Here is an 18,086-nt window from a genome sequence, read left to right on the forward strand (position 1 = left end):
TTCCTGGTCCCCACCAATGCTAGTCCCCTCCTTCTCAGATGACCTCATACAGGCACAGAGTTGTTTACAAGTTCCTCCCACATTAGAATGGGAACTCCTTGGGGACAGGGGTTGTTTTTGCCTTTTTCTTTCCACACTTAATAGAGATGCTAGCTTAGAATAAATACTTACTAAATGCTTATTGAGTTGTGGAGTTAACTTGGCTTTTGTAAGACCATTTCCTAGTTCTCTTCCAGCTTGGCCATTCCTTTATCATCTCTTTTACTGGCTCTTGCTCTATACCAAACAGTGTAAGTGCTGGTGCTGTCCAAGGCTCTTATCTTTCTGCTCTCTTGGTTGCTCATTTCCCTGGCACCCATTGGCTCAATGACTGCCTCAGGTGAGACAACTCCCAGATCTGTGTAACTGCTGCCAGGGTCCCACATCTCAATTTGCGTTTGGCACACTTCACACTAGATGCCCCACAAACATCTCAAACTCAGCATGTGTAAAATCAAGCTTGTTCTCTTTCCCCCAAATTCAGGCCTTTTTTGAACTCCCCTATTTCCATCAAGGGCTCTTCTAGTTTCTTCAGCTTGCAACCACAGTGTTATCCTCAACTCCTCATCTTCCATCCCCTCAGCTATCTAATACGTTGCCAAGTCTCGTTATTTCCATGATGATGATGACGTAATAATAATAACTGTGGTTATTATTATAGCTAACATTTACATAGTGCCTACTCAGTGCCAGGCACTGTGTACCCACCCTCTTCTCTCTCCTCTCTGAGCATCACAAACACCTCCTACTTTGTTCTTGGTACCTTGTCTTTCCTTACTCCAATCCATCCTTCACACAGGCACCAAAGTAACTTTCCTAAAGCGCACAGTTTACCATGTCAGTTCCCTCTTCAATAAGCTCCAGTGGCTCCCTATGACCTCTGAGAGCACAAACAAACTCCTATTTGTATTTTCTTATTGTTGTTCAGTCATTTCAGCCATGACCCCATTTGGGGTTTTCTTGACAGAGATACCGCAGTGATATTCCATTTCTTTCTCCAGTTCATTTTACAGATGAGGAAACTCAGGCAAACAGGGCAAAGTGACTTGCCCGAAGTGACTTACTAGACAGCTAGTAAGTATCTGAGGCCAGATTTGAACTAAGGTCTTCTTGATACCAAGTCTGGCACCCTGTGCACTGTGGCACTATCTAGAGGCATAATCTAGAACTAGATTATAAAAGACTTATATGACAAGTAGTGGGGTTTACATTTTATCCTGGAGTTACTGAGCAGGACAAAGCAATCAGACCTGTGGTTTGAGGATCATCACCTTGGCAGCCAAATGGAGTGTCTTTAACTTCTCCCTGGCTATTGGTTCCTCTGCCCTAGGCCCTGCCATTGCCTCAAGCTGGCAAACTGTATCTCACTGTTCTTAGTCAAACTCCTGGAAAAAACTATTTATATTTGCAACATTCACTTTCTTTCACTTACTTTTCAGCCCTTTGCTCCTGCCTTCTAGTCTAATCACTCAACTAGACTGCTCTTGAAAAGTTCTTAGCTGCCATACTTGATGGTCCTTTCTTGGGTCTTGTCCTTCTTGACTTCTCTGAAGCATCTGACTCTGCTGATTCCACATTCTCTCCTTTCTCTCAGTTCTCCTACCGGCACAGCAGCTCCTCCTCAGTCTCCCATAGAACATGACCCTCTAACTGGCTCTATCCTAGGCCCTCTTCTCCCTCTACTCTTTCTTTTGGTAACCACAAGGTTTAACTATGACCTCTATGCGGATGAATCTGAGATCCACATATTTGGTCTCAGTTTCTTCCCTCATCTCCTGCTGAGCCTCAAAGGAAGCAGCAGGGATGAGGAAGACGTGTCACCAAGGTACAAAGTGCCATCCATGGCTGAGAAACAGCATGACCAGTTTGGTGGAACATGGAGTCCACATCTAGTTTAACTACAGTGAAGTTCATGTTTTGAGACATTCAGCCAATGATGACTCTTGGCAATCTCTAGACACTCTCTGCAGAGGGCACTGAGGGGCAATACAAACTCTTTTTCTTTTACATTCCAAATAACCCAATAGTTTACAAGTTGCATTATAATATTAAGTTTCAATGTGTTCAGAAAGGAAAAATAAAAAGATGAGTTGAAACTAATGTACACCTAACAGCCGGGAAAATAAAACAAAAGAAAGTCTGCAACTATGTTCATTTAAATAAAGCTGGTCTCAAAAAAAGGAGAAAAAGATGGACAACAAACTCAAAGAGGAAAAAACAAGTCTTTGGAGGGTGGTGATTGCCCCTGTGCACTCTGGGCAGGAGCCATTTTCTTCATACAAACCAAGTTGTAAACGCCTAAAAGAAGAGCTTCAACGCAGCCTGTGCTATGCCGTTTTCGGGTGGCAGACACGGTCAGGTAGCACCACATCAGTTCTGGGAGAAACTGTAGTGTGAAGAGTAGAAGCTTTTTTTCTCCACTTCTGTAGAACTCAAAGAGCTGGTGACACACGGGTTCGAGCAACTGGGGAGAGAGTGGAGCACAGTCAGAGATGATCAGAGCGAACAGGCATCATTGCTGAAAAGGGCTTTCCCTGCTCGAGCATCACACTACAAGGAAAAGATTGACATTTGGAAGCAGACTAGTAGAATTTTCAAGCTAAAATGAAAGGCCAGGCCTCCAATTTTTCCCTCTTTTCTGTAGAAAAATATCCAACTGTCCCTCCAAAAAAACAAAACAAAACAAAGACCAGAAAGCCCCCAAATTATTCTCCTCAACCCATGAAAACACCCAAGCCCCAAGGAGTGCAGGCTGAAGGGGAGCACCCCCAAGAATGGGCCAGGCCCTCCGTTCCTGGACACTCTGTGGGTTGGCAATCCTGAAACTCTAAGTTCACAAGCTCAGCTACAGACACAATCAGCTCAGAATAAAGACACTGCTAGCAGTGGCACAACAAGCCCAGTCAATTCAGCCCAAGTTAGTCAGTCAGTCAACAAAAATTTATTAAGCGCTTACTATGTGCTCAGCACTGGGCTGACCCATGGGGGATATAAGGAGGCCCCAAAGATCCCGGCCCTCAAGAAGCTCACATGCATGTAAATAGGTGGTTGGTTGTTCTTCGTTCTTGAAGAGGACAAAAATGACATCACTATGCTAGAGTCAAGTTACAGTGCACCCGACTGTGGTTGATCAGACCAATACGAGCTCAGAATGTTCTACCACAGGTCAGGCACAAATAGTCTTTGTGAACATTTGGGGTGGGTAGGTATAGGTACACCCTAGGTGGTTCAGTGGATAGAGCTGGGTCTGGGGTCAGGAAGACCTGAGTTCAAATCTAGTCTCAGATACTTCCCAACCATGTGACTCTGGGCAAATCACTTAAGCTCTATTTGCCTCAGTTTCCTCATCTGTAAAATGGGAAAAATAACAGCACCTACCTCCCAGGATTATTGTGAGGATCAAATGAGATAATAATTGAAAAGTGTTTAGCATATATGCATATGACTCCCAGCTTTATAACACTCACTTAGGTGAGAGGTAATTAAAGTCCAAAGTAAGTTACTGGAATGGAAACAGAAGGAAGGGGATAGATGAGAGAAGTCTTGTAGGAGTCTAATCAAACAGGGCTTTGAAACTGCCTCAGTCTAGCAAGTTCAAAGGCTTTGGGTTCCACTGGAGACAGCAGGGGTTAGCACAGGTCAAACTTAAGGCAAACTCATGATGTGATCAAGCTCAACTGGGGCTGACTGCAGCATTGGGAAAGAACACACAAGTCAGTCAAACCAAGTCATGTGACTGTTAAGAATTCATTAAACACCCAGTGTACAACAGGCCCTGAGCTAGGTGCTGAGAATGCAAAGGCAAATACGAAGCAAGGTTCTCTTCCACAGCTACATTTTATTAGTAATGTCAACTACAAACTGCTCATCAGATTCAAATTTGACTCCACAACACATCACCACTGGTATCAAAGTCTTCTAAAGAAATCAAATTACTTACATCACTTTGTGGCTCCTGGATAACTTTATATAAAGATGAAACCAAAGTACTCTTATCTTTCAAATTTCCAGCATACTCTGATAGAGATGTTTCTGGTAGTGTCTAAAAACAAAGCAAAATTACATTTTAATTTATTGTGTTATCATGCTATTTCCACTGTCAATACTGACCTAAATCACAAAAATGATCTAAATAATCTAAATGCCATCAGCAGTTAACTTTTATGCTCAGTCAGGCAACCAAAATGAGAACAGGTAAGTAAAAATTGTATCATGTAGAGTTGCAAGTTCTATTTCCTTTCAATGGAGAGGTCCAACTGCTTTTAATTCATGCTGGGTCAGTTTCTGATAATTTTGCAAGCACACAAGTTAGGACTTCAGCTTGTCAATATAACTCATATAATCAGAATGTTATGTATAGTAAGACTTAAGGTTTAGCTCTAAGAAAATTTTAGCTTTTCTATACTTGAGAGAGAATAAGCAGCATATTAGTTAAGTCAGCTCTTCTACTATCAAAGACACAGACTGGCTAACAGTTTGGTTGTTCATTCGTTTCAGTCACATCCAACACCTAAACCCACTGGGGGTTTTCCTGACAAAGATACTGGAGTGGGTTGCCATTTCCTTCCCCAGGTCTTTTAACAGATGAGGAAACCAAGGCAAACAGCAGGCAAAGAACTTGCCCAGGGTCACAGAGCTAATAAATATCTGAGGTCATCTTTGAACTCAGGTCTTCCTGACTCCAGGCCAGGTGCTTTATCCACTGCACTACCCTGTCCAGAGACAACTTCAAAGCACCAAAAGGGTCTGGAGCAGGAGGTCAGAATAGGCCTGCGATTCTCATAGCACTTGATAACCACCAGCCTTCCTAGGAAGAGGTCACCCTCTTAAACATACTCCGATGACAGTTCTCTCTTCCTAAGTCATTATTCCCTCTCTCTAGAATGTTTACCCACTGAAAATGCTCCATCAAGGGAGACTGGCCTAGAGTATTTTTAATGGTTATTCTGAAATGCTATCTGCAGCATGTCCCCTTTCTTGATTTTACATTGATGGGTTTTACCTAATTGAGAAACTAAATGTCCAAACAGAGACAGATGAAGTGATGCAGCTGGGAATTTTGTCATAAAGATATTCAATTCATTTCTTATTAAAGGTAAATGGAACAAGAACTCACTCAAGGAAACTATAAGTATTTACTTTCAATAGGTGATTTAGAAATCCCCTTTTTTCACTTAACAAAATCAGTTTCTGTCCCCCATCACTGAGAGAGGCATTTATTTACCAGAAAGCTAAGTAAATGTGAATTACTTGGGGACCTTCTCCCATTCTCCAAAAAAAGAAAATTGTTTGCCTTGGCACTATTTATATAAAGGCAGATTAGGGCATTCGTCAATATTTCAAAAGCATGTAACAAAAGATCTCTAGGCAACATTCCATTTAAGTCATTTGATCAACTGTAACCTAATAAAGGAGGAATTTATGTAAAAGGGATGGTTATAAAAAAAAAAAAACAAGCCTCAGTCTCATCCTTGAATCTGAAAACGCATCTAATTTAAGATTACAAAATGACTATTATTGATTATAATTGGCACATGAAAGATTACCAAACTAATTACTACAATGAATGTGTTACACAAAAATTCAAAAAATAGAGAAACCTAAAATTTTCTGTTTGTGAAAAACAAAATATCTTGAAATTAAACTATTTTCTGAAAAATAATCAAAGGAACAATCTCTGGGAAATATTTTTAGCCTAGAACTTATTATCATTAAATGAGAAGAATATTCTAAAACAGATAAATGAACACAGTCAATACTTTCAGATTTCTTTCCCAATTCTGTTATTAATTGATTTTATGAATCTGGAAAAAAGATGCTATGAAAAATGAGAAAAAAAAGCCTGCCATGATTATACAGTTTTCAGAGTAATGAAAATCTTAAAATGTCATTACATTTAAATATTATAATGATATTAATAAAGCTTAAGAGCAATAAAGCATGTCAAAATTTATTTCACCATCTAATTCAAAAAAATTTTTATCAACTCCCTACTAGGAGCAAAGAACTGTCCAGAGATAGTGCCCTCTCAAATGAAAGAAGCACTTACCAAGATTCAGAAAGCCCAGTCAGAAACCTACAAGTAGTGATGGAAAACCACGCTGTTGAAATGAATGGTTGGCAAGATGTGAAGTAGAAGCCAGATGCTCCGCACAAGCATGATTTGGCAGATGGTTCAGAAGCAGACTTAGAATTAATCGCAAGGGTGGGGGGTAGGGGGCATGGTGCAAAGGGTATAGAAAGAGGCATATGGTAAAGACTGAACAACAACCAAAAAAAAACCCTTGTCAGTCAACCACATATATGATACGGCAAGATTGTGGGTCTTGCTGTCTATCGGCCACTAAGAAACAAGGAGAAATTAGAGGAATAAAAACAAGTTAGGTGAAATTAAACAGAGCATTCAAAAGATTACAAGTCAATCTGAAAGACAATAATTTAAGAATAGATTTTCAAAATGCAATCACTTTACAAGCAAGAAATGAAATATAAAAACAAATTATGACGTCCTATTTATATAAAAATTTCATTCACTCATGCTATGACTGCTTGCTGGCTTCCCCATTAAAATAATCTAGACGTCTGAGCTATTTTTCGTGTAACGGACATACCTCTGCAGTGATCCATCCACTCTAGTCCTTCAGAGATCCTCCTTGGAAATAAAGGCATGTCTTTCTAAAGCAGTGACTGACATGAGTTTGACTGTGTTGAACATGGAAATGGATTCCATGAACACTTCTCAGCACCATAACTCCATGATTCTTTAGCACCACATTTGTCCCAACTGAGCTGCCCAGTCCAAGATGTCTGGTATCATGGACCCCTAGAGGATAGGAGTGCCGTCAAATGGTAACTTTTGTCCTATGGCTAAAAAAATCTGTACTTTACACAAGCGATGATAGCCATGCGCAAAATCCTCTTTTCCACTAAACTCCACTCAGGTTTGCCCTATCCTCTTCCCCACATCCTACCCTCTGGAACCTCATTCTATGATTTAGAAATTCTTCTTCATCCTGGACCTCTTCCTCTTACAATGTTGCCATCTTATAAACATGGCCTGTCTGGAAAACAATGGTATCCTTTGCTCCCATCTCCTGTACTGGGTACATGGGCTCTCATACTTCCCAAGACATTTGGCCAGGAGGCCAAGGAGGAAGAATAAACCTCCTTCTTGCTCTCCATTGCTCCTGCCAGACTTCACCCCTTGTTGTCCTCATTAGCAGGTCTTCCTCCATCTCAGTCAGTGAGTCAATTAATCTTGATTAAGGGCCTACTACATGCCAGGCACTGTACTAGGTGCTGGGGATACAAAGAGGCAAAAGACAAGTTTCTGACTTGGAGAAGTTCTCAATCTAATAGGGATCCATCCATCTGTCCGTATCACCTGATCCAGAATCATGTGAGCAATAGTCTACCAAGTTCCACAATACTTTCCCTTCTCTCTCAAGCAGCACTGCTTGACTCAGGCAGCTCAATCTTCTCATCTCAAGAATTAAGCCCTCATTACGTATCCAGTTCAGTGCTAGGCACTGTCCCTGCCCTACAGCAACTTACATTTTATAAAGAGAAAAACAAAAACACGGGATATACAAAAGACACCCAAAGTAAAGACAAGGTAATTGGGGGAAGGAGTGGCACTGGAGCTATCCTTGTGCATTTCAGATAGGGGGGAAGGCCAGGCCAGAGACACACAGAGAGAGAGGAGTTAGACTAGTGGGCGTGAGGAACAAGGAGTCCAAGGAAGCTAGCTCATAAAGCTTGTGAAAGGAAGCAGGGTGTAAGAAGCCGGACTTAGCCTGGGATCTATTATTGGCCAATCAATTAGAGTGTTTTGGAGAGCCAGAGTGATTTGGAGTTAAGGCTGGTCTTTAAGAGGAAAAGGAAAAAAAATACAAATATACAAAATACAGCAAATTAGCCAAGGTGAAAAAGAACTTGTTTAGAGTCCCTATTACAATACGCAGATGCAACACTCTACCTAGACAAGAGACCATAACCATGTGTTCATCTGCCCTGGAAATGTATTTTTACCCACTTTTTAAAAAAACTAATCATTTATTTTTGCATATATTATCTCAACTCTCCACTGGTCCAAGCCATTTGAACAATTAAAAAAAAAAAAAACACTCCTTGCAACAAACATGCACAGTTTGGTAAAATAAATCTGCACGTTTCACAAGTTTTTCCTATGGTTTTTCTTTTGCAGTAATCAAAGTAAAAGGCAAGAAATTGGTACTTTGATTATTTCTGAAAGTTAACAATTTTCCTGGAACTTTCTCCCCAGATTGGCTTAAAATGAATGGAAATAGCAATTGTTTCTGTTTTGGCCAGAAACCCTGAGGGTCCTCCCCTCCCAGATCTACTTTTCTAAAGCAGTCATTCTTTGCCTCACATCTTATTAAGGCTTCATCACTGAATAAGCTTTGCCTCACTCAAACTGAGACGTGTTAAAGACCTTAGCTTGAAAAGACCAGGGTTCTCCACTCCATCTTGGGCCATCTCAAGTCATCCTGATCAATATCTGGACACTGGACCCAGATGGCTAGGGAGGAGAGTGAGGCTGGTGACTTTGCACAGCCCTCCTTCACTTAAAAACTAATTCACTTGCATGTCATGGCATCACTTCCCTGACGTTATGCTCCTCTTCAAGAACTTCAAAAAAAACCAAGAGTCTAGAAAGGGAAGGTGGAACTGGGTGGTGCAAGGATTTTCATGATACAGGAGGTGGCTTTTGATCCTAGGGGCAGCAGAGAGTCACTAGGGCTTGCTGAGCAGGGAAATGAAGAGGTAAGACCAATTCTGATCCCTGTGGAGAGCACAGAGAAGAAAAAGAAGACACAGCCAGGGAGTCCAATTGGGAGAAATTGTAGGGGTCTGGGAGGAGGTGAAGATGGCCTGAATTGGTGGTAGTGTGAGTGGAGAGAAGGGGACAGATAAGAGAGCTGCTGTGAAGGGTAAAAGGAAAGCTGGGGCATTGGACAGTTGGTGTGAGAGAGTGCCAAGTGGAGGACGTCCACAAGGCTCCAATTCTAGGTTGACTTCAGTGAGCATGCAAACACTCCTTACAGAATCCAAGCTTCCAGCTTCATCAACTCCCTTAATTCCCATGACCCATCCAGTTCCATCTCAGTTACCCTCACGGATGGTCAGTCACAGCCTACGTCTCACTGTTGCCCACAACTGTGTTTCTTCTGTGATCCTAAACTCGGAAATTTCCCTGGCTGAACCTAGCTTCCTCTCTTGCCACCTATCCCAACCCTGTTTTCTCTGAGCCTCTTCCCCATTCTCATGGTGATCTCCAGTCCCTCTCCAGGTCCACGAGACCTTCTCTAGTCTCATTTCCTCTATTTATTCTCTCTTTACAACTGACCAACTCAGCTCTGGACGATCTTTTCCCTGGCAGCCCTTGCCATCCTAGCCTTTTACCACTAATACCTGGTCAAACATCAGCTCTAGGGTCTCCATTATGTACTTACTATGACCTTACTCAAATGTCGCTGAACACTGATGAAGTCATACAACCATGTCAGTGAGTACATGAATAAACATTTAATCACTTGCTATGGCAGGCACTGTGCTAACACTGGGAACACAAAGACGGGCACAGACGATCCCTGCCCTCAGTGAGCGCTTGTTAGAATGCAGGAGACAACAGGCAAATAACAAGGTACATACGTCACACACACACACATCTAGAATAGACGGAAAATCATCTGAGAAAGGAAAGCCAGTGCAGAAGGAGGGATTTGAGCTGAGTCTTGAAGAAAGTCTGGGACACTGGAGGCCCAAGTGAGGGAGAAAGGGCGCTGCTGGCAGGACAGAGACAGCCAGAGTACAAGCCTGGAGCTGGGCACTGGAGGCAGCTCCTCCAGAACAGCAAGCTAGCTGGGATCCATTATAGAGAACAGGGATGAGAGCTAAGTCAAGAGAACTTTAAAGGCCACACAGAGGAGTGGAGCTAACCAGGAGTCACTGAAGTTTACTGAGGGCTTGCTCATGCCTAGACTTTGATTTGAATGACAAATTTTTTCAATTAACAAGCATTTGCTTTATGTCCTTCCAACATCTACCTCACAAGGAAAGAAAAGGAGAGGAGGAGAAGGGAAAGGAGAGAAGAGGAGGAGAGGGGAAGGGAAAAAGCAAGGAAGAGAAGGGGAAAAAGAGGAGGGGAGGGGAAGAGAAGAAAAAGGAAGAGATAAGAGGGAAGGGGCTACTTACTTTGCAAGTTCAATTTCTTCTGTCCTGTATTTAACTGAACAAAATGGAATTAAAGCATAAGCTAACATATTTGTTATCCTTTCTAACAATCTATAATGAAATTAAAGATAATTGTAATATTTTTCAGTATTGTTAATGAAGTTAGATTAATTTTTATGACTACCTCTTCTTAAAATTATCCAATTGCTTTTTACTTTTTTATGGCCTTTTAATTTTCTCAAAAATATCAATATCAAAAGCATTTCTTCCTCTCCCCCTTTCTTTAACCTCAATTTCTTCTGAGAGAAAAACACACTGACAGGCCCTGAGCAAGAAAGCAGCCCTCTAACAGATCCACATGCACCAGAAGTGGCCTGGGCACAACAGTCAGGAGCAACACAGGATGACCTCAGACTGGAGGGAATGGTAGCAATGGCTCTACCAGGGCCTCCTGGGAAACGAGGAAGATTGACACCCATGACCATTTAACTGTCTGGATCCAGGGCAGGGCCAGCTCCTCTGAGAAATGAGGTCATGGTATACAGTTATAGTCAGAGCACACTGCAGCACAAAGTAGCCATATAAGGTCAAACACAAGTAAGCTGAACAAGAGAAAGAAAGGCCAAAGATTACACTAAACTAGTAAAAGCTACACTTCAATTTTAAATGAAGCTTCCATTTATAACACTTTGTGAACATGTAACAATAGTTTAATGTCTACACAGAGAGAACTTTTAAACTAAAAATTACTGTTCCTAGAACGCAAAACTTGGAATCAGAATGTATAAAAAAGGTGAGACAATTTCTGAAAGGTTGTAAATTCACATACTCTACTCATCCATTGGAGTCAGGGTCAGGTATCCCATAACCACTTGAAGAGCCTCCTTAGGCCATCACATGGGAAGAAACTACTCCACAGAATGAATGTGGCCCAAAGGGTGTGAAAGGAGATCCATTCTGCCCTCCAGACCACAAGGCAGCCTGTTTCCAGAGATAACTGAGGCCTAGAATCTTGCTCAGTAGGACAGATGAGAACCAAAGGAGGGAATGATTCCTAGTTTTCAATTATTTGTATTAATGGTTGCTTCTGTTGCTATGAAAACAGACGTCTAGATGGCCATGTTGAAGTTCAAAGTGTCACTGTTCCAATAAACAGGAAAATCCTCTAACCAGGCTGATAGTCCATTGTGCAAACACAGCACTTGCAGGCAATCTGTACCATGCTAGCTAATGCCAAGAAATCATAATTCAGTTACACATTAAGCATTCCTGAAGCAGAAAATAAAAACTAATCATATCTCTAACAACATAACGCATGTTGATATATATTTACGTATACATATACATACAGACACATACACATATACAACATAAAAGTAAAGTGGAAGCATATATGAGATTTTGCTAAGCAATTAAAAATATAGACAAATTCTTAACTCCAGGACTGTGTGTATGACATTCTAGACCATCCAACCACAACCAGAGGTATAATTCAGGGAAGATATATTTCAGAACTTGGATGAGTCTGTGACCTTATCCATATGACTCAGACCACTGTCTACTCAGTCCTGGTGCCTGTTCTCTCAGAAATCATCCATAGGAACTCCACCCAATGTGCCAGATTTCTCTTCTTGTTCTGTGGGGCCACTCAAAAAGAAAAAGGGGGCTACTAACCCACACAGATGGATCCCTTTGGGCACAGTGACTTAGAAAACCACATAGTAACGTATCTATATTTTATTGTAATCTTACTTATTTTATTAAAATCTTCCCAATTACATTTTGATCTAGTTCAAGCCAGCACTGCAGCACGTTAGGGGTCACCTGCAGATTGTGTGTGGGTATTGACAGAAGCACACACGCAGTCCATCAATTTTTAGTCTGGTATTGATATGGACCACCTGTTTTCTCCCCTCCGGTTGTGTTTTTCTGATGCGATCCTTTATACAGCATCTCCTACACAACCCTTTATGTAGTGTGCTCATGCCCACCACGTGCCTCTCCACTGCTCCTTGAGCGACCCTCCACTTTAATTCTTAGGAGACTATGACTTCATGCTTCAAAGACACAAAGCTTCACTGGAAGAATATTGCTAAGAAGATGGGCCTTTGTTTCAGTGAGAAGAACAAGGTGACCAAATACAACTCACAGCTTTCCAAAGGCAATCCAGCCCCATCTCCTCTTTCCACTCAATTCTGGTCCCAGCTCTTTTTTCCAGATGCAGTGTTCATGCAAGATACACATACAACTGGACCAGCTCTACAGAACACTTATCACAGACTAGACAACAGACCCTCTGCAAGCACTAGGGTCTTCCTGTGTGCTTAGAGGTGGGTGAGCCTAATCCTCATTAGTGAATCTGGCTTTGTAATCTTCTGGGGCTTGATGCAAACAGCACAATGAATCTGCAAATAAGAGAGAAGGGGAGACCTCACCCTATTCCATCTGGATGCTGTCTGACCACCCATCATGACAATGGCAAATACTTTTGTCAAACATACATCTTTCTGGTATGTCTCATTTAATACTAATAATCAAACAGATGAACACAGTTATCTCTGCTCATATATCTTTCAAGGAGTCTTATTTATTTTGGCTAGAAGGGAGCCTAAAAGGTGATATTTTGCTTTGAATCAGATGGGTGGTTGTTGTTTTTTCTATGGACAATAACTGATTTTTCTCCACTGTTTCTTCTTGTTCTTTTAATTAGTTTTTATTGCTATTTTATGTTTCCTATATTACTATAGTTCTCCAAGTATCCCTCCTGATCCCTGAGAGCCATCCTGTATACAAATTGTATTTTTTAAGAGATAAAAATCAGCACAACTCATCAATTTATTGAAAAAGTCTGAAAACATTGGTTCATGTGAACTTGCCTCCACAAAGGGGTAGGCTGAAGGTGTCTTCTCATCTCTCCTGACTGGAGTCCTGCTGGATCTTTATAACTGTGTTACCCTTATTTCTGATTTTTGGATGTGTCTTTGTTCTTTCCATTTGTATTGTTGTAGTCACTGTATAAATTGTTTTCTTGGCTCTGATCACTTCTGCATCAGTTCACAGAGATCTTTGCAGGCTTCCCTGTATTCATCACACATATTCTTTCTTACAGCACAAGTGTCTTCCATTTTGTTCAAGTATCACAAGCCATTCCCCAATGCGGGGGTATTAAACTTTGTTTCTAATTCACTACCACAAAAAGTGCTAATATAAATATTTTGGATAATATGGGGACTCTTTTTTATTTTTGATGGCCTCCTTGAGGTATAAGCCCAGTAAAAGAGTCAAAGCATATGGATATTTTAGTCACTTTATTTGCATAATTCCAAACTGCTTCCCAAAATGGCTGCATCATTTCATAGCTCCACCAAAGATTTATCAATATACCTCTCCTCTCACAACCCTGCTAACACTGACTTGCCATTTTTTTGTCACTTTGGCTAATTTTCAGGGTATGAGGTGAAATCTCTGCGTTATTTGGATTTACATTTCTCTTAGTAGTCATTTGAATCATTTTTTTCATGTGATTATGAATACTTTGAGTTCTTTTGTTGATTTGTTGATATCCTTTGACCATTTATCTATTGGATAACGGCTATTAGAAATATAAATACACACATTGTTTATGATATCAAACTCTATTCAGAGTAATTTGATAAAGATTTTTTTCCCCTATTTAACCACTTCCCATCTTATCCTAGCCATTAATGCATTAATGTTGTCTGGGCAGGAGAGTTTCTGTTTCAAATAATCAGTTACCTATTTTATCTCTTATAATTGCTTTTATCCCTTATTTGGTTAAGAATACATCTCCCATCCATAACTGTGAGAGGTATAGATGTTTCTTTTCTCATTTTTTTATAGAATGATCTTTAATATTAAGGTCATGTATACATTTAGAATGTAAACGTAGGATGCACAAATTTGGAGTATCCACCCCAAAAATTCATACTATCTGTGCCCAGCCTGTGGTTGAGCATTCTGAGCTCACATTGGTTTGATCAACCACAGTCAGACACACTGAAACTTCACTTTACCATGACGAAGTCATTTTGGTCCTCTTTGAAAACGAAGGACAACAACCAACCAACTGCAGGTGGGGTATGAGGTGTGGGTCTAAGCCTAATTTCTACCAGACTACTTTCTAGTTTTCCTAGCAGTTTTGATCAAATAGGGAGTTTCACCCTAGGTTTCTTGAGTTCTTTTTTCCTGACCCTCCCTTGTCCTGTCGTTCTATTGCTCTATTTCTCTAATCTTTAACCAATACCAGATGGTTTTGATAACTGCTTCTTTATAATATAGTCTGAGGTCTGAAGTGCTAGTCCCCCTTCGTACTTACTTGTTTTCATCATTTCCCCTGATATTCTAGATATTTTATTAAGTTCTGTGAAGTATTCCCTTGGTAATTTGACTGATATGACATGAAAAGTGTAAATCAAGTTCAGCAGTATTGTAATTTTTATTATATTGCCACAGCCTAGCCATGAATACTGAACACGCCTCCACTCATATAAGATGTTCTTTATTTCTTTAAGGAGTAATCTGTAATTGAATCTACACAAGTCTTTTAGTCGCTTAGGGAGGTAGATCCCCAGATATTTAATGCATTTTGTAGTTACTTGGAATGGAATTTTCCTATTATTGTTTCTTGTGTTTTATTATTATTATTATTATTATACAGAAATGTTATTGATTTTTGAGGATCTGATTTGTACCCTTCAACTTTGCTGTATGTGGAGGTGGGTTTGGTGTAAGTGTGGCTCATGTCCTTTAGGCTGCTGCTCCAGCCTGGCTGCCAGTAGCCTGAGGGGTGAGGGAGAGGTGAGGAGTGAGCTTAGGGTCACTGAGAATCAGTTCATAGGTTTGAAGGGTCTTTTTTTTAACCTTCTTTTGGATTCTGCATATCTCAGACCATGGAGATAGCTGAAGTTGCTTTACCTTTGGTGCATAATTTCTTTACTGGAGATTTGAGAGGTCAGAGAAAACAATCCAGTCCTCCATCTCGTTTCTCACATGATCCAACAGTTGCAATAGCCTTGTCTTCTTGTTTTATGATACTGCTCCTAACCCTGCTCCCATCCCCATCCTACTACACAAGATTCTAAAACAAATGTATATTCCAAACTGGTGTTATCCTCTGCTGCCAGATGTCTGTATTTGGCTGAGAGATTAAGCCTTTCCTTGCTGGGAGAGTTCAAGATAATTCTGGTCTATTTTTTAAGTGGTTTACACTGGTTAAAGTCCCTTAGGACAGAGTGATAACATGTGGTCTGCTCCTTTATCCATTTCTCATTTTTTGGCATCAACAGCTCAAGATAGAGTTTTCTCAACTGAATGTCAAATCTTCTCATTCTTAAATTTTCTTCTAATTTGTTTATTGATTTATCTTTCTGCTAACAAAGGTCATAATTTTTTCTTCATTTTCTACTGACTGCACTCTTCGACTTCATTACGGTCTCAAGAAATTCACCATTCTGCAAGATCACATGGACTTTGAAATCCTCGTGTCCCCCACCCCCTCACTCCCTGCCCCAGGCTCCCCCCATCCTCCATTTAGGAAAGTCACAGAAGCAAGCCAACTCCTTCCTCACTTCCCACCTTTAGATTTCACTATAGCTCATGCCTAGTGTCCCTCCCCTCTTACCTACTCGGTTTTTATGTGTTGTTTTCTCCCATCAGCTCCTTCAAGGTAAGGACTCTCTGTGTATCTTTAGCACTTAGCACAATGCCTGGCACACAGTCAGTGCATCATAAATGTTTATGGACTATTACAGACCACAGCAATTTGACTTAGAGAACGCAGCTTGATGGGAAGATGGGAAGAAGGGCAGGGGGATTAGGTGACTTATTAAAAGAGGAAGAGTTTAAGTATCAGAGAGAAAACAGGCAGGAGGAGGAGGGGAGTGATTTCTTCCTACTGTTGTATGGTCAATGACATCACTGGAGCAGACTGTAGATGAATACTTCATCATCCTAGCATCAGCATAAGACTGGTATGAATAGGAGAAAAGTAAAGCAAGTCAACTTTTGAACCGGAAGGGTAGAAAAACTCCGAACAATTGGTCACAGGAATTTTCTAAGCAGTCATCAAGGATAATTAGTTTTGCTGATATCACAAGCAAAATTTAATTTAATTTGGAAATGAGGTTTACTTCTAGTATGTTTACATTACTACACAGTAAGCATTACCTTGAATTCCGACAACCATTCCTCCACAACCCCTTTCTCTGTCGTCAACATCTTTCCACATCTGTTCAAAGCCTTTCACCTAAAATGAATGGACAAAATTGTTAAAATTGAGTGTTTTCCTTATAACCAAAGGAGAGTAGAAACTGTAATTTAAGTTACCTAATTCCAATAATTATATCATGTTATTAAACACAATTACTTAATCCTTACTGACTATTTACTTCTTGGCCAGAAACTTTGCCCTGGTTTTAGCCCTTTAATCCCCTGGACTTCTGGGCTTTTCCTCCTATTCCATCTCAGCTGGCGATCCTACTGCCTGGCCCACTCTTTCAGGCAGGTCCCAGTCATGTTTGACTTTATTACCTACTTCCTCTCTGGTCATCTTTTCCATCGAGTGATCAACTATCTAGCCAACCTGTCCATCTATTGCTCTCCATTACCTCCAGTTTGAGAACCACAGTCAGATCAATTCTGGTCCTGGTCCTAGAGCAGTAGTACGTCAAAGTATTCCCCTATGATCACACTGACATGCAATCACTTCAACTTTCTTATCTGTCCTCCAACGCATGCACTACTTCCTTGTATATGTGATTTCCCCCCATTAGGATGCAAATTATTTTAGAGTGCAGACTATCTTTACTATCATGTTTATATTTCCTGAGCTTAGCATAGTCCCTGGCACACAGTAATATTTAAGACATGCATTCACTATTAAGATCAAAGTATATGTACAAGAGAGAAAGTGTCAGGATCCTGACAAAAGCACCGCAGTCACCGTGCAGAAACTGATGGCAAAAGTTTTCAGTCAGCTTCAGTAATAACAGCTGCATGGCATATTAGACAATTACCTTCCCTTGATAACAACTTTAAAATTCCAGAATTAATTGGAAATTTAAGGAAATGGTAGAGGAAATACAGTAGAAGTACAAATGTATAAAAAGAAAACCAGTCATACCAAGTTGCTTTTGAACCAAGTACTAAGGAAATTTAGCATATTTTAAAAATAATATTTTAGTCCTTAGTCACAGTGAAAACATTTTGAAAAACACTTTCAAAGTACGCTACAAAAATACAAAGGACTTCCAGTACCAGCAGTTATGAGTGATCTCTTGTCACACATGGACCTCGTTACCACTGTTCCCCATATCTGAAGCTATATTTCTTTCCATGGACATTGTATCTAGGGACAGTATATTCCACGATTTGGGGGAGAGGGTCTCATACCAGCTGTTCTTCCTATGCCATCCTAGTCAATTCTTGTTTGCTAAAAAGTAATTAAGAATACTGGGTTCTGGTTAAAGAGAAGAAATACTGTTAGTCTTTGTGGGCTTATTATAGTGTCTGAAGTACAGCCACAGGGTTATCCCTAGAATCCACGGGTGGCTACCATGCTCTAGGGTTCCAGCCCAGGAGTGTAAGTGCAAGTGGTAAGAATGACCCAGAGAGTGTTGTTAAGTAGTTTAAACTCTGGAAAAAGACTGCAACAGGTAGAGAGCAAAAAAATCTAAAACAAACAATATTTTTGGAGAAATTTCTATTCAATTTGTAAAAAAAAAAAAAAAAAAAAAAAAAAAGCTAACAGAATTTGATTTTGATTAGCAGCCTATGATTAGTGGGCAGGACCTGGACAAAGACACAGCAGAGGAGAATGAAAAAGTCAGGTC

General features: G+C 40.5%; 1 protein-coding gene across 7 annotated transcripts in view; it reads right to left on the reverse strand.

Moving 5' to 3' along the window:
- HYCC1 (hyccin PI4KA lipid kinase complex subunit 1) overlaps positions 1–18,086 on the reverse strand; it is a 116,696-nt gene that overhangs the window by 36,165 nt on the left and 62,445 nt on the right. For all 7 annotated transcript variants that reach the window (XM_072650907.1, XM_072650908.1, XM_072650902.1 and 4 more), the window contains exons 2-4: positions 16,423–16,501; positions 3,980–4,081; positions 2,324–2,503 (exon numbers count right to left, since the gene is read on the reverse strand). In XM_072650907.1, coding sequence (XP_072507008.1) covers positions 2,324–2,503; positions 3,980–4,081; positions 16,423–16,473 — 333 coding nt within the window. In that variant the 5' untranslated portion in view covers positions 16,474–16,501. The remainder of the gene's footprint in view (positions 1–2,323; positions 2,504–3,979; positions 4,082–16,422; positions 16,502–18,086) is intronic.

The sequence above is a fragment of the Notamacropus eugenii genome, chromosome 3 (genome assembly GCF_028372415.1).
Source record: "Notamacropus eugenii isolate mMacEug1 chromosome 3, mMacEug1.pri_v2, whole genome shotgun sequence".
NCBI lineage: Eukaryota > Metazoa > Chordata > Mammalia > Diprotodontia > Macropodidae > Notamacropus > Notamacropus eugenii.